Consider the following 12,603-nt stretch of genomic DNA (forward strand, 5'->3'; position numbering starts at 1 on the left):
CAAGACGTTCTCTTCATTTTAATTTACACTAACTAAAATAAGACTTTCTTTTCATCGCAATCTATGTTAAGTAAAATCATTCAGTTACTTTAATTATAATTTACGATAACTTAACAAACGTTTGTCATTGCTCAATTTAAGGAAATCTTCACTGTAATTCATTCCATCAGAATTTCAGTTAACACCTGTTTAACGCAACTAGCCAAAGCATTGTTAAATTCCGTTGATATTTGTATAATTAATCAAAAGAGATTATTTAGAATACTTAGAGATTGTCTGTGATATTTAACATATTGTGCATGTTCTGACGTGATATTTGATATATTGTTCATGCTCTGTTGTGATAATTGCATAATTTTCATGCCTTGATATGTTTAGTTCACATATGTTAAGGGGTAACACCACTCTAGCGCCCCCCTAATTTTGACAATTTTTTATGGGAATATAGTGAATGGAATACAAAATCTGTTTAAAGGCCTTTATTGCACATACTTTAAAATGTGTTCACAATTTTTTTCAATTTTTTTTTTTACAAAATGGCTGCGCTAGAGCTCAGCAAAGAAAGCCGGAAGTGTTCTGCGGCCGGAAAGATTTCTCCTCCAATTTTTGACCTGGAACAAAAAACAAAAAATTTTTTAGTTTTATATAAGATTAGCTCGGGAAAGACGTATGGAAATTAAAAAATATTATTTTTTGTAAAAATGGTGCACGTTTGAACAAAACGTTTCATTGTTTAAAAATAAAACGTTTTGTTCAAACGTGCACCATTTTTACAAAAAATGATATTTTTTTAATTTCCGTACGTCTTTCCCGAGCTAATCTTATATAAAATTAAAAAATTTTTGGTTTTTTGTTCTAGGTCAAAAATTGGAAGAGAAATCTTTCCGGCCGCAGAAAACTTCCGGCTTCCTTTGCTGAGCTCTGGCGCCGTCATTTAAAAAAAAAAAATTGAAAAAAATTGTGAACACACTTTAAAGTATGTACAATAAAGGCCTTTAAACAGATTTTGTATTCCATTCACTATATTTCCATAAAAAATTGTCAAAATTAGGGGGGCGCTAGAGTGGTGTTACCCTTTAAGATATATTCTGATAAACTAAATTAATATTTTGTACATGCTTTTTCAAACAGAACACAAAGATAATAGTTTATTTCTTATAAATACAATTTAATTCTATTCCGTTGATTCATTCTTTTATAGTTTAGTGTAATTAGCAACTCAGAGATAAACAAGAACTTCATCTTCTTCTTATCAGAATATATCTGTTTGAATTTATTTATGATATATATACATATATATCATAAATATACATATATATATATATATATATATATTTAATTATGTATAATTTTAAACGTTGATAACTCATGCTGCATTTTACTCACTTATTTATAAAAAGAGTGTTCGAACAATTATAAACGAATTATTGATTTCAATTAGTACTGCCCTCTCCCTTTCTCATACAGTTCAATACAGAGCCCTTCAACACCCTCCCCTCCCATACCACTTGCAACTACCGACGGTGTTCCCGCTGGTTCTGCCTGCACCTTATATCCGAATGGAGAAAAACCTCGGTAAGCATCAAACAATAATTATTTTATACAATAAAAGCAGCTTCATCTTTATCTATTATTTATCAGATTTTAAAGTTTAGTAAAATATGAAAGTTCTTGTTTCAAAATTATATTCCTTTGAACCAATAATAAGAAATAATTATTCTATTTCTATGTTATGAGGACAGCTTTCAGAGTAGCGTTTGTTAGCAACAAGTATGGGCGAAAGAAGATATAAAAAAAATTCAGAGAGCTGTTGGAAAACATAGAATTTGAAGAGACAGAATTAGAACCGTCTTGGATTGAATAAAAGGAAGCGACAAGGGCAACTCAGAAGAATGAGATAATTATAAAGAAAACGAGAATGGGAGAAAAAGAGATGGTGGAATAGAAAAATGCCTGGACAGAAAAAGAGAATTCAGCTTCATCACTTGCACACAACGAACTTGGATCATATTTGATATTTGGGAGAAAGATAGAGAAAGAAGGAGATCAATCTAAATAAAAATCCAATAAATGTAGTAAATGTTGCAGAAACATTGCAAGAAACAAAGAATATATATATGTATTTCAATAAATATGTTGACTTCATTTTTATTCATCGTGATGTTTTATTGACTGTCATATTCAAATTATTACGAATACCAAATGATAAACTTAATAATTGTATAAGCTTTGCATTATTTTATGTAAATGTTTTCTGTATGTATGCAATTGTTGTACAAGGTGTCTCGGGATTTATCCGACAAACTGCGAGAGCATATTTTACCACTAAAAATAAGAAAAATATGTTAGATATATTAACCCTTTAATGGTAAGAATTTTTAGAACGTATCTAGGAAGGTGAGATCGGATCCGACCTAATGCTCTGTTTTGTTCATTTTTCATCTAATTAATGTACAAAATGAGTAAATAATAACATAAAACTCATTCCTTTATTTATAATTTATATTTAAAAAATACAATAAAGTTCACTAATTCTCTGATAGCAATATGGCTTCTCAGAACGTATCTGGGAAGATGAGGTCGGATCCGACCCGGCCCCTGAGATTTGCTCTGACATAAGCAAGAAATTGGAAGGACATGTCACTTACCTGCATGAACGATCTCGAGATTAAGACGCAATTATAGTAAATGAATGGAAAATATAGTAGTAGATTAGCCAAAATCTTGTTTGTTGTGCGTTGATCTAAGTCTAAGTTTACGTATGAGTCTAAGTATGTAATCAGCACGTAACGTAACGTGTTACGAACGTTCTTGCCGGAGAACCTAATTCTATCCAATGCGCAATAGTTTATAAAATATTAGTGTTTAATAATTTTTTTATATATCTGTGATAAGTATGTTTATGCAAAGAAGTTGCAGATAGATACCCAAAAACGTGTGCACATTGTGACCATAATATCGATAGTGCACAAATTGAAAGTTTCGACACCAAAAATTAATTGTCATAATATTGTCATAATTAATGTCATAATGTCATAATTAATTGTCATAATTGTCATAATATGTAATGTATTTTTGTTAATTGTGATGTATTTTGTTTGCAATATCATTATAATTCCATTATATTTATTTATTTATTTATATTATTTACATTATTATAATATTAAGGTAATGCGACTTTCGCGAGTCTTCTCGAGATGTTTAAGGAGGTTCGATGGCTTCATCGGGGGGAGTAGTGGGACGCGGGGGTTCTGGAAACAGCGCACTAGCGTTTGAAGTAGTGGGAATGAAGGGGATTGCTCTGATTGGTCGCCGCGTGTATAATGCGTGCTGCTGTTCACGTCGTTCACGACCATGACAGTCTATGCAGACGAAAAATCAAGCAATTTATGCTTTAATAATTAATTTTTCTACGAAATGTGCGGTAACCTTCCCCTTTCTTTCGCTCATTTATTTGTAAATTATTAAGTTACATGTGCAAATTTCTTTTTCTTTATCATTTGCATTTTTTCTTGCACTTATTTCATTCTGAAGGTATATGCAATATGTCATTTCCCATAAAAACCATAAGAACCTATGTTAAAAATGCAGCCAGTTTCATGCAATTTTAATATGTTGTTCTGGAATGCAAAATAGAATTATGTGAATTTTTTGGGAATTTTTCACCGTCCCGTTTTGAAATAAATCTACTCCTAAAATTGTACTTTTTAGGTTTTTGGAGTAGATTTTTTTCAAAACGGGACGGTGAAAAATTCCCAAAAAATTCACATAATTCTATTTTGCATTGCAGAACAACATATTAAAATTTCATGAAATTCTCTGGATTTTGTTGTAGCCATCGAACCACCTTAACAATAAATAGAAACAAAAACGCTTGTAGAGACGGCAAGAAATGCCGCGGTAGCCAATAAAATTTTAGGTTTTTGGTTTTTCCGAAAAAAAAGCACGTTGATTGGCTATAACATCGACATATAGTATGAACTATGCAATCCCTACATGAAAGCCTTCAAAAAGTGTCCAGTAGAATTTAGACAAAGAGGGAACAAAGTAAAGGTTAATACGCTACAGGGTAGAAAAAGCTTGACCCCGACCAGTCACTATTTCTTTTTTTCGACCGGTGAGTCACCGGTCACATTTTTCTATACCTAAGCGCAGTTCATGCTCTATGTCGATGAGCTACCACGTGCTACCGCGTCCCTTCTCGCCACGTAGCAAGTGTTTACGTATTCAGACATTCTGTGTGCAAGTGTGCAGAAGCCAAGGGTCGAGAGAGTAGCGTCAGTAGTTGCATGAGCACGTGGTGCTACGATGCCATATATATGTAGATAGATGAGAGACGTATGAATGTGAACGTAAGTAGTGCAATTGTTACTGCGTTTACTTCAGAGAGCATGTTTGAATGCACATTTATCGCATTGATAACACGTACTGTTTTAGAATGGAAAATAACAGCAATGAAAGCGGAAAACCGCGCGAAACAGTAACATTGATTCTTAAAGAAGAACGATTCGAGGTTGACAAACAAAAACTGATCGACAAGAGTCAGTATTTTGCTGCGCTTTTGTCCACGAACTTTCTAGAATATGGGCAGACAGAACACGTTATCAACTATGATATTTCCTCAATTGTGCTGCAAGTGAGAAGATTCATCTAATTCTTGGCTGTGTTCACAGAAAAAGTCGCTTTTTGAGCGTACAAAACATTGTTTTTTTGTTTCTTGTGTAAAGGATTTGTTATATTAAAATTCTCAATAAAATGCATGTTTTTAATAAACAAATGTATATTAAAATTGTATTGCGTTTTATCAGCATGAATAGTCTTATTGTGCAACCGATATAGAGTCATAATAATTTTGTAGGGTTTTATTGATTGGATTCATCATGACAAAATTGTATTTACATCTGCGACAAGTTATGATTTTGACGACATGCTTGATTATTTCTTAAATCTGTTGGAATTAAGCGTTCTATTTGGAGCAGATGAATTAACAGATGATATAACCAACAAACTTGAGAAACACTATAAGTCACCAAAATATGCGATAAAAATTTGGTTACTGGCACAAAAATTGAATATTAACGTGCTACGAGATCTTTCTTTGGCTCTTTGCTTAGATCGTTTCGATCAATTGCCAGTCAATTCAATTTATGAGTTGTCGAGCGAAAATTTTTTGAAGTTAATAGGAAACATTAATGTAAGAGCTACAGAGATTTATTTGTTTGATATTATAAATCAGTGGAAAAACCATCATCGTGTGAGTATGTTATGTTGATAAATAAGATTAGAGTAAAATAATTTTAGCAATAATACAGGAATTATAAACCTTCCTTTACCTCCAATTAGAGTCCTCCAATTTTGGCCGAAATCGAAACCAAAAACCGAAATTTTCATGGAAATTTTGAAAAAGACGTATCTATACGCGCACACATTTACCTATACTGTACAGGGTGTTCCAGATTAAGCCAATAAAACTTCAGGGTCTTATAGAAAATTGAATTTGAAAAAAAGTTTTTATAAACATATAAGTCCGGAAACGCATCGTTAAAAAGTTATAGTTATACTATCCGGCGTATCCCAATTATATCACAATTATATTATTTCAATAATAATAATAAAAAAGTATCAAAATTATATTATTTCAATAACAAAATTTTTAAAATTTCTAAAATAAAAAAAGATTTTTTAAACAAACCTTTAAAACATTTGTGGAAAATAAGAACACAGTTTTGGCTACGTCGCCGAAATTTCTTTTCAATTTTGGCTAAAACCGAAACCGAAATCAAATTTTCGGTTGGACTCTACCTTTACTATATTTCAACTAAAATAGATTTCTAATTACAAGACATACATATTTTCCACATATTTATTTTGTGTGCGCGTGTATGTTTTTTTACCATGCATATACTATATATTATCTTCTATTAATTGTACATTAATGCATTACAATTCTATAACGAATAATAAAATCTCCTTTCTTGCAGGATTTTACAATTCCTTCAGATATTGTATTGAAAAAGAAAGCAATTTTACATGGTATTATATCTTGTGAACACAATAACCGTGAACAATATATTTATTGCTGGGATGGTAATGACTTTTTTGAGCTAACTTCATTCGAGTATCCTCCTGATATTATCGAACATTGTTCCAGCACTGGTAAACCTCTTGAAGGAATGCAGATCACTGCGAGAAGTATGCCACAGTCTGTTTTTTATTCCGTCTTATATAAAACAGTATTGTCTTATTTATTTAATTATTATAATATCTTATGTGATCTTTTTTTAAGGATATGATTTATATCTTTGTGGCGGAGAATATGGTATTGGATCAGGAACGTTTAACAAAAATGTATGGCGTTATTCTTTGATATCTAAGAAATGGATTCTTGAGACAGTGTAAATATCCTTAGATAAATGATAAGAATAAATAGATAAGTAATAATAGAATAAATAAAATATTATCTTTTAAAACCTGTTTCTAAATATTTTAGTATGCCAGTTGGGAGAAGAGATATGATTACTGTGTTTTTGAAAGACAAATTGCTGCTTGTAGGCGGTATAAGACAGTATGAACTACCATCGGAGACTATTGAGATCTATGATATTTATACAGATGACTTTTTAATTATGCAACTACATAATGCGCATTTCGATAATATCATGTGCGAAGTATACATGTAACGACTTACCCAAGTATATATACATATAATAATTTTAAACAAAGATTATAATATATACATTTCATACAGATTATGTGTAGGATTGCTTCTCATAATTATCAATCATGAAATTGATGCCCATTAAAATTATCGACCTTAAAATTATCTTTCATAGATTAAAACACATTATTTTATTATATTAATTTCTGTTTTTGTATTTAAAAAATGCGTAGGTATATGGACTGAAGGTGCAAAGGTACCTACAATCTTTTCCTACTCAAGAACAGATAATTACTACAGAATGGTGCATAAACATATTAGTTTTAATTTTTCGAAAAGAATGGGTAAGTATTATACTCGATGTATTATACATGGTTTCCTACATGTATTATACATAGTATAATATGAATTAAACCATGATTTCAACCATCCCGGGAAAAAATATTCATATCTGACGGTATATGAACATATATAAATGAGATATGAAACATATATGAACATATATAAATGAGATATGAACAGATATACGTTTTATATGCCCATATCTAAAGCATATATAATCATATATGGTTATATATCGCCATATATGATCAGATCGTACATTATACATGACACAAGATCTGATCATATAAGTTCATATATGGTCAGACATATTATTATATGTAGCCAGATATGACACTATACATAATCGTATCTGGCCTTACATGGTCGTATATAAAGAATGTTCGACCATGTATTATCAGATATAATTATGTATGGCCATACATAACTGTATCGGCACTGTATATGATCATATATGACAAGACGCGATGCTGTATATGATTGTATATGTTCGTATACGGCCGGAAATGATATGAAACATGATCAGATCTGTCTATATATGACCAGATTGGGATATAATGATATAAAATGTCCGGGAAAAATATTCATATCTGACAGTATATGAACATATATAAATGAGATATGAACAGATATAAGTTTTACATGCCCATGTATAGAGCATATATAATCATATATGGTTATCTATCGCCATATATGATCAGATCGTGCATTATACATGACACAAGATCTGATCATATATGGCGATAGATAACCATATATGATTATATATGCTCTATACATGAGCATGTAAAACTTATATCTGTTCATATCTCATTTATATATGTTCATATACTGTCAGATATGAATATTTTTTCCCGGACTTTTATATCCGCGAATAAAATGTCCGGGAAAAATATTCATATTTGACAGTATATGAACATGTATAAATGAGATATGAACAGATATAAGTTTTACATACCCATATATAGAGCATATATAATCATGTATGAACCTATATAGTCATATAATATTATATATGATCAGATCAGATATTGCATCTCAAAGTATTCAATAGATGGCATTCGATGAGATCTGTTTCTCGTATTTAAAATTTGACAAACAGTGTTATAAGAACGGTATCAAAAGACACGACACTGTCTCGCACTATAGAGCGGCACAATTTTTGTATTAGTTGTATCGTGGAGTCTACTTTTATAATAAAGTTGCACACTCTTAAAAAATAACTTTTGAAAATATATAACAATTTTCTGAAATTTACTTAAACATATATGTTTATACCTGATAAATATATAGTTCGTACCTGATCATACCTGATCAGATATTAACATATACAATAATACCAGATCATATATCCTCAGATCTGGCCAATTTCCATATCTGACCATATATGGCCATTCATATATGATCATATATGATCAGATATGAATATTTTTCCCGGGATGTATTAAATACGTAATACGCATAATAACTGTTACTGCGGATGTTGCTGCTATTATTGCGCGATTTAAAAAACTAACCGTAAAAAGTGTCAATATTTAAAAAAAAAAAGTAAAACGAGTCTAATTATTATATAAATTTTGAAGATATGAGTCACGGAGTTCGGCCGTGACACAAATTTTGAGAGAAAATAAATTTTGTAAAGTATAATATTATAAAGGCCAACGACTTTTTGCATACTGTAATTATTGCAAAAAATCACTGGACCGCCGAATCAAACAACGCAGTTGGTCGAAACCTTATGGTTATGGTGTATAAAGGTCTATCCAGACAAACTTGCATAGGACTGCATTCTGACATTCACTATTCACTGCCAGTACTGAAAATCTATAATTTACGTTATGTATATGTTATAGTCAAAGCCCGAAACGCAGGTATTTCTAGGATTGACTAGCCAATCCTGGGGAACGACCAAGCGTCTTGGTCAAAGCCCGAAATAAGTTTTGCGTTTCGGCTTTTGACTAGTCAATCCTAGAAATAACTAATACGGCTGGTTAAAGTTAGAAACTAAAGAAAAGTCACTTCGGCATTTGACTAGTCAATCCTAGGAATAACTAATACGGCTGGTCAAAGTTAGAAACTAAAGAAAAATTACTTCGGACTTTGACCAGTCAATCCTAGGTGTAACTTAATTCGGACTGTGTAACTGTTAACAAATAAAATCAAGATTTTTTTACTAAATTAAGTTCTTATTGTTAACATAATGTAGCTTTTTATTTAGTCGGGGGTCATTGTTTATTAAAAAGTTATTATCAAAAAAAGTTTAGAAAATATAGCAGCTATTTTGAGTATTGGAAGGTATAAATGACTAATATATATGTCGAAATGTTCACGCATACACTTTTTTTGTTTAGTTTTGTTTGACGCGCTTTAAACACTTAAATACTTTTAAAGCGCGTCATCTAACCTATGTAGATTAGTGACGCGCTTTAAACAGTTAAATACTTTTAAAGCGCGTCATCTAACCTATGTAGATTAGTGACACGCTTTATTATAAACAGTTAAATACTTTTAAAGCGCGTCATTTAACCTATGTAGATTAGTGACGCGCTTTAAAAGTATTTAACTGTTTAAAGCGCTTTAAACCAATATTTTGCCAAAGCTACATTTTTAAACTTAAGGAGAAAAAACTATGTACAAGAGTAAAAAAGTAAATAAAAAGCTACATTATGTTAACAATAAGAACTTAATTTAGTAAAAAAAATCTTGATTTTATTTGTTAACAGTCACACAGTCCGAATTAAGCCACACCTAGGATTGACTAGTCAAAGTCCGAAGTGATTTTTCTTTAGTTTCTAACTTTTACTAGCCGTATTAGTTATTCCTAGGATTGACTAGTCAAAAGCCGAAACGCAAAACTTATTTCGGGCTTTGACCAAGACGCTTGGTCGTTTCCCAGGATTGACTAGTCAATCCTAGGAATGCCTGCGTTTCGGGCTTTGACTATAACATATACACTATAGATTTTCAGTACTGGCAGTGAATATCCGAACGCAGATTAGGTGCATAAGCATATGTATAAAGAAATGATATGGTCCATTTCTTTATGCACATGTATATGGACCAATCAATTTTCTTATGTTTATGTTTATGCGCTATGCAAATTTGTCTGGATATACCACAATACATTTCCTATGTTTTCATATGTAGGTATTATATGTATTATACATGAAAATGTATAAGAAATTATTCAAAATGGCCAAAGACCAACCTTGCATACATATCAAATCGTAGGATTGATTATTATCATTATTACTATTATTTATGAATTAATTTAATGTTGATCCTTAAAATTACCTTTTATTGATTAAAATATATTTTATTATATATTAATTTTTTTCTTTTGTATTTAAACAATACATAGGTATGCTGCGGCCAAAAAGTGTGACAATATCTGTTCACTTTACCAGCGTTACTGAACATTTCATTTTTAGTGATACGTTAATTATATATCAAGCACCTAGTTTCTATAAATATTTTCCTGATAAGGATGTATGGGAAGTAAAATCTTATAGGAATCTTTATGAAGAGCTTACTTTTATTAATACGCCAATACTGGCTCTTGAAACCAAGTCATGCTACATTGGTAAATATTACAATTTATGCACTTAGTATGTGTGAAAGTAACTTAAAGTTTACATTATATAATATGTATTGCAGATGTTGACCAAGATGAAATGGTTTTAAAAATTGTCACAGAGACATGTAACGTGGAAGGTTGTAATAATATAATAAAGACCTATCCTGGCTATTCTAAATCAATCCTTGAAGAAAAGAAGAATATGGATGGATCCTTCTTTCTAACTCCATTCTTTCGCGAGCCATTCCATGGCGAGCGACCAGCTGGATTATTATATGCAGATCACATAATACGCAACAAGACGTTACACTTGCATAGTATTTCTATTCAAGATCCAAAAAAGTTCCGTTCCTTGTACTTTACCAGCAAAAACTCAATTAAAGGATTTTTTAATCTTAATCTACTTCATCCAGCTCATTTGCACACAACGAACTTGGATCATATTTGATTTATGTAACTCATTGATTAAATGTTCAATTATTTGATACATCTGTCAGAGAGAAAGAGGAAGAAACAGGTCAAATAAAAATCCAGAAAATATAATAAATTGCAGAAACATTACAAAAAACGGAGAGTATTATACTTATATATTCCAATAAATATGTGTACTATATATTTTTATTCATCGTGATATTTTATTGATTGTCATATTATTCAAGGTGTTGCAAATACTAAATAATAAATTTAATAATTGTATAAGCTTTGGGGATTACTCTATGTAGTTATCCTTTATTTGATTCTTCCTAGATATGTTTGTAAGTTAAGCACCGCAATTTTTATCTTCGATACTCCTTTCACTTTGGTCCTCCATTTATTCTTCTTACGTAACCGTTTCTTCTTCTCTTCCTCGATCCTTCTTCGATAAACTTCTCTTTCCTTCTCGCTCCATTTTTCTTCGATTTTTGTTCTTCTATCATTACACGTTATCAACTATAATATTTCCCCGATTTTGCTGCAAGTAAACTTTACGTTTAATGCCGTACTATTACATTAGTTCATTCCTCAACGTTTCGACACTCCGTTTTGTGTCCTTATCAAAAGTACTAAAAACAACGAAATCATGTTACATAAAATAATATCTCGCACAAAGAACAAGAACGTAGAAAAGAAGAATATATACCTATCTCATAGAGATTAGCCGCACGTAATTTCATTGCAGTTTTAGCACTTTGTCAAATTTCAATGATATAAATATTAATCTAAAAAAGCCGCGATCCATCCTCAATTAATAGTGCGATGTAGAACCGGATTAAGAAATAATCAGAACGGAGACATGCTAATAATACAATCTGAGAGAACTTGGACGCCGTGTATCGATTCGTCCCAGCGAAAGCCACACGTCGCGAGGGGACTTAGAAGATTTTTGCTCGGGCGGCGCCGCGCCGGAAGTAACGACCGCAGCGCAAGAGCAACACGTCACGAGAGGCCGACCGACTTCTCCCGGACTTCCCGGTCTAGATCCGAAGTGTTTTGCGAAAACAGTGCCACCTCTTGTAGGATGTGGTTCTTCACCACGCACTATAATAACGGTCTTGGCAAAAGAGATGCTAAGGTTCCACTTCTGGAACTAACTCGCATCACTTGCTCTGGGAAGTAGTGGAAACCAGTGCCTAGTCGTCCCGGAACAAAGGTCCTATCCCTCCTACTCACCTTGACCCTCGGAGATCTTGCAGTCGGACATCTTGCTCGCGGCCGACGGAGATCTTGATCGCGAGGCCGAAGACGATCGCGAAAATGATACGGGCGTCAACTCGCAAATTCAGTTTTTACCGCACGCAAACAATATGCAGTCTCAATAGAATCACATAACAACGAACGACACGAGATTTTATTAAAAGGATTGTCAGCCTACCGCACGAACGAGCTGACGATTCAAAGTCTTCTTTCGCTCACGATCCTTCAGCAAATATTAGGATTCGCGCAACTGTCTTCGTGCTCATCTCTGAGCGTATCCCGGCACTTCAATTGGGACGATCTTGTCGAGATCGGCTCCCGAACATTCTGGTGGTTATAGAGATATTTTCCA

General features: G+C 32.2%; 1 protein-coding gene across 2 annotated transcripts; it reads left to right on the plus strand.

The window, feature by feature from the left end:
* The first annotated feature begins 3,853 nt into the window (after positions 1–3,853).
* LOC139818024 (uncharacterized) lies at positions 3,854–11,576 on the plus strand. Of its 2 annotated transcripts, XM_071786425.1 has the most exons (9): positions 3,854–4,352; positions 4,438–4,636; positions 4,859–5,254; positions 5,982–6,192; positions 6,287–6,395; positions 6,491–6,610; positions 6,890–7,002; positions 10,362–10,583; positions 10,658–11,576. In XM_071786425.1, exons 2-9 carry the CDS (start codon positions 4,439–4,441, stop codon positions 11,023–11,025), a joined length of 1,737 nt encoding a protein of 578 aa, XP_071642526.1. In that variant the 5' UTR covers positions 3,854–4,352; position 4,438; the 3' UTR covers positions 11,026–11,576. The 2 variants fall into 2 exon arrangements, with proteins under 2 accessions (XP_071642526.1, XP_071642525.1); XM_071786424.1 differs by lacking the exon at positions 3,854–4,352 and having other exon boundaries at positions 4,364–4,636.
* The last annotated feature ends 1,027 nt before the right edge of the window (positions 11,577–12,603 follow it).

Source organism: Temnothorax longispinosus, chromosome 8 (assembly GCF_030848805.1).
Source record: "Temnothorax longispinosus isolate EJ_2023e chromosome 8, Tlon_JGU_v1, whole genome shotgun sequence".
Lineage (NCBI taxonomy): Eukaryota > Metazoa > Arthropoda > Insecta > Hymenoptera > Formicidae > Temnothorax > Temnothorax longispinosus.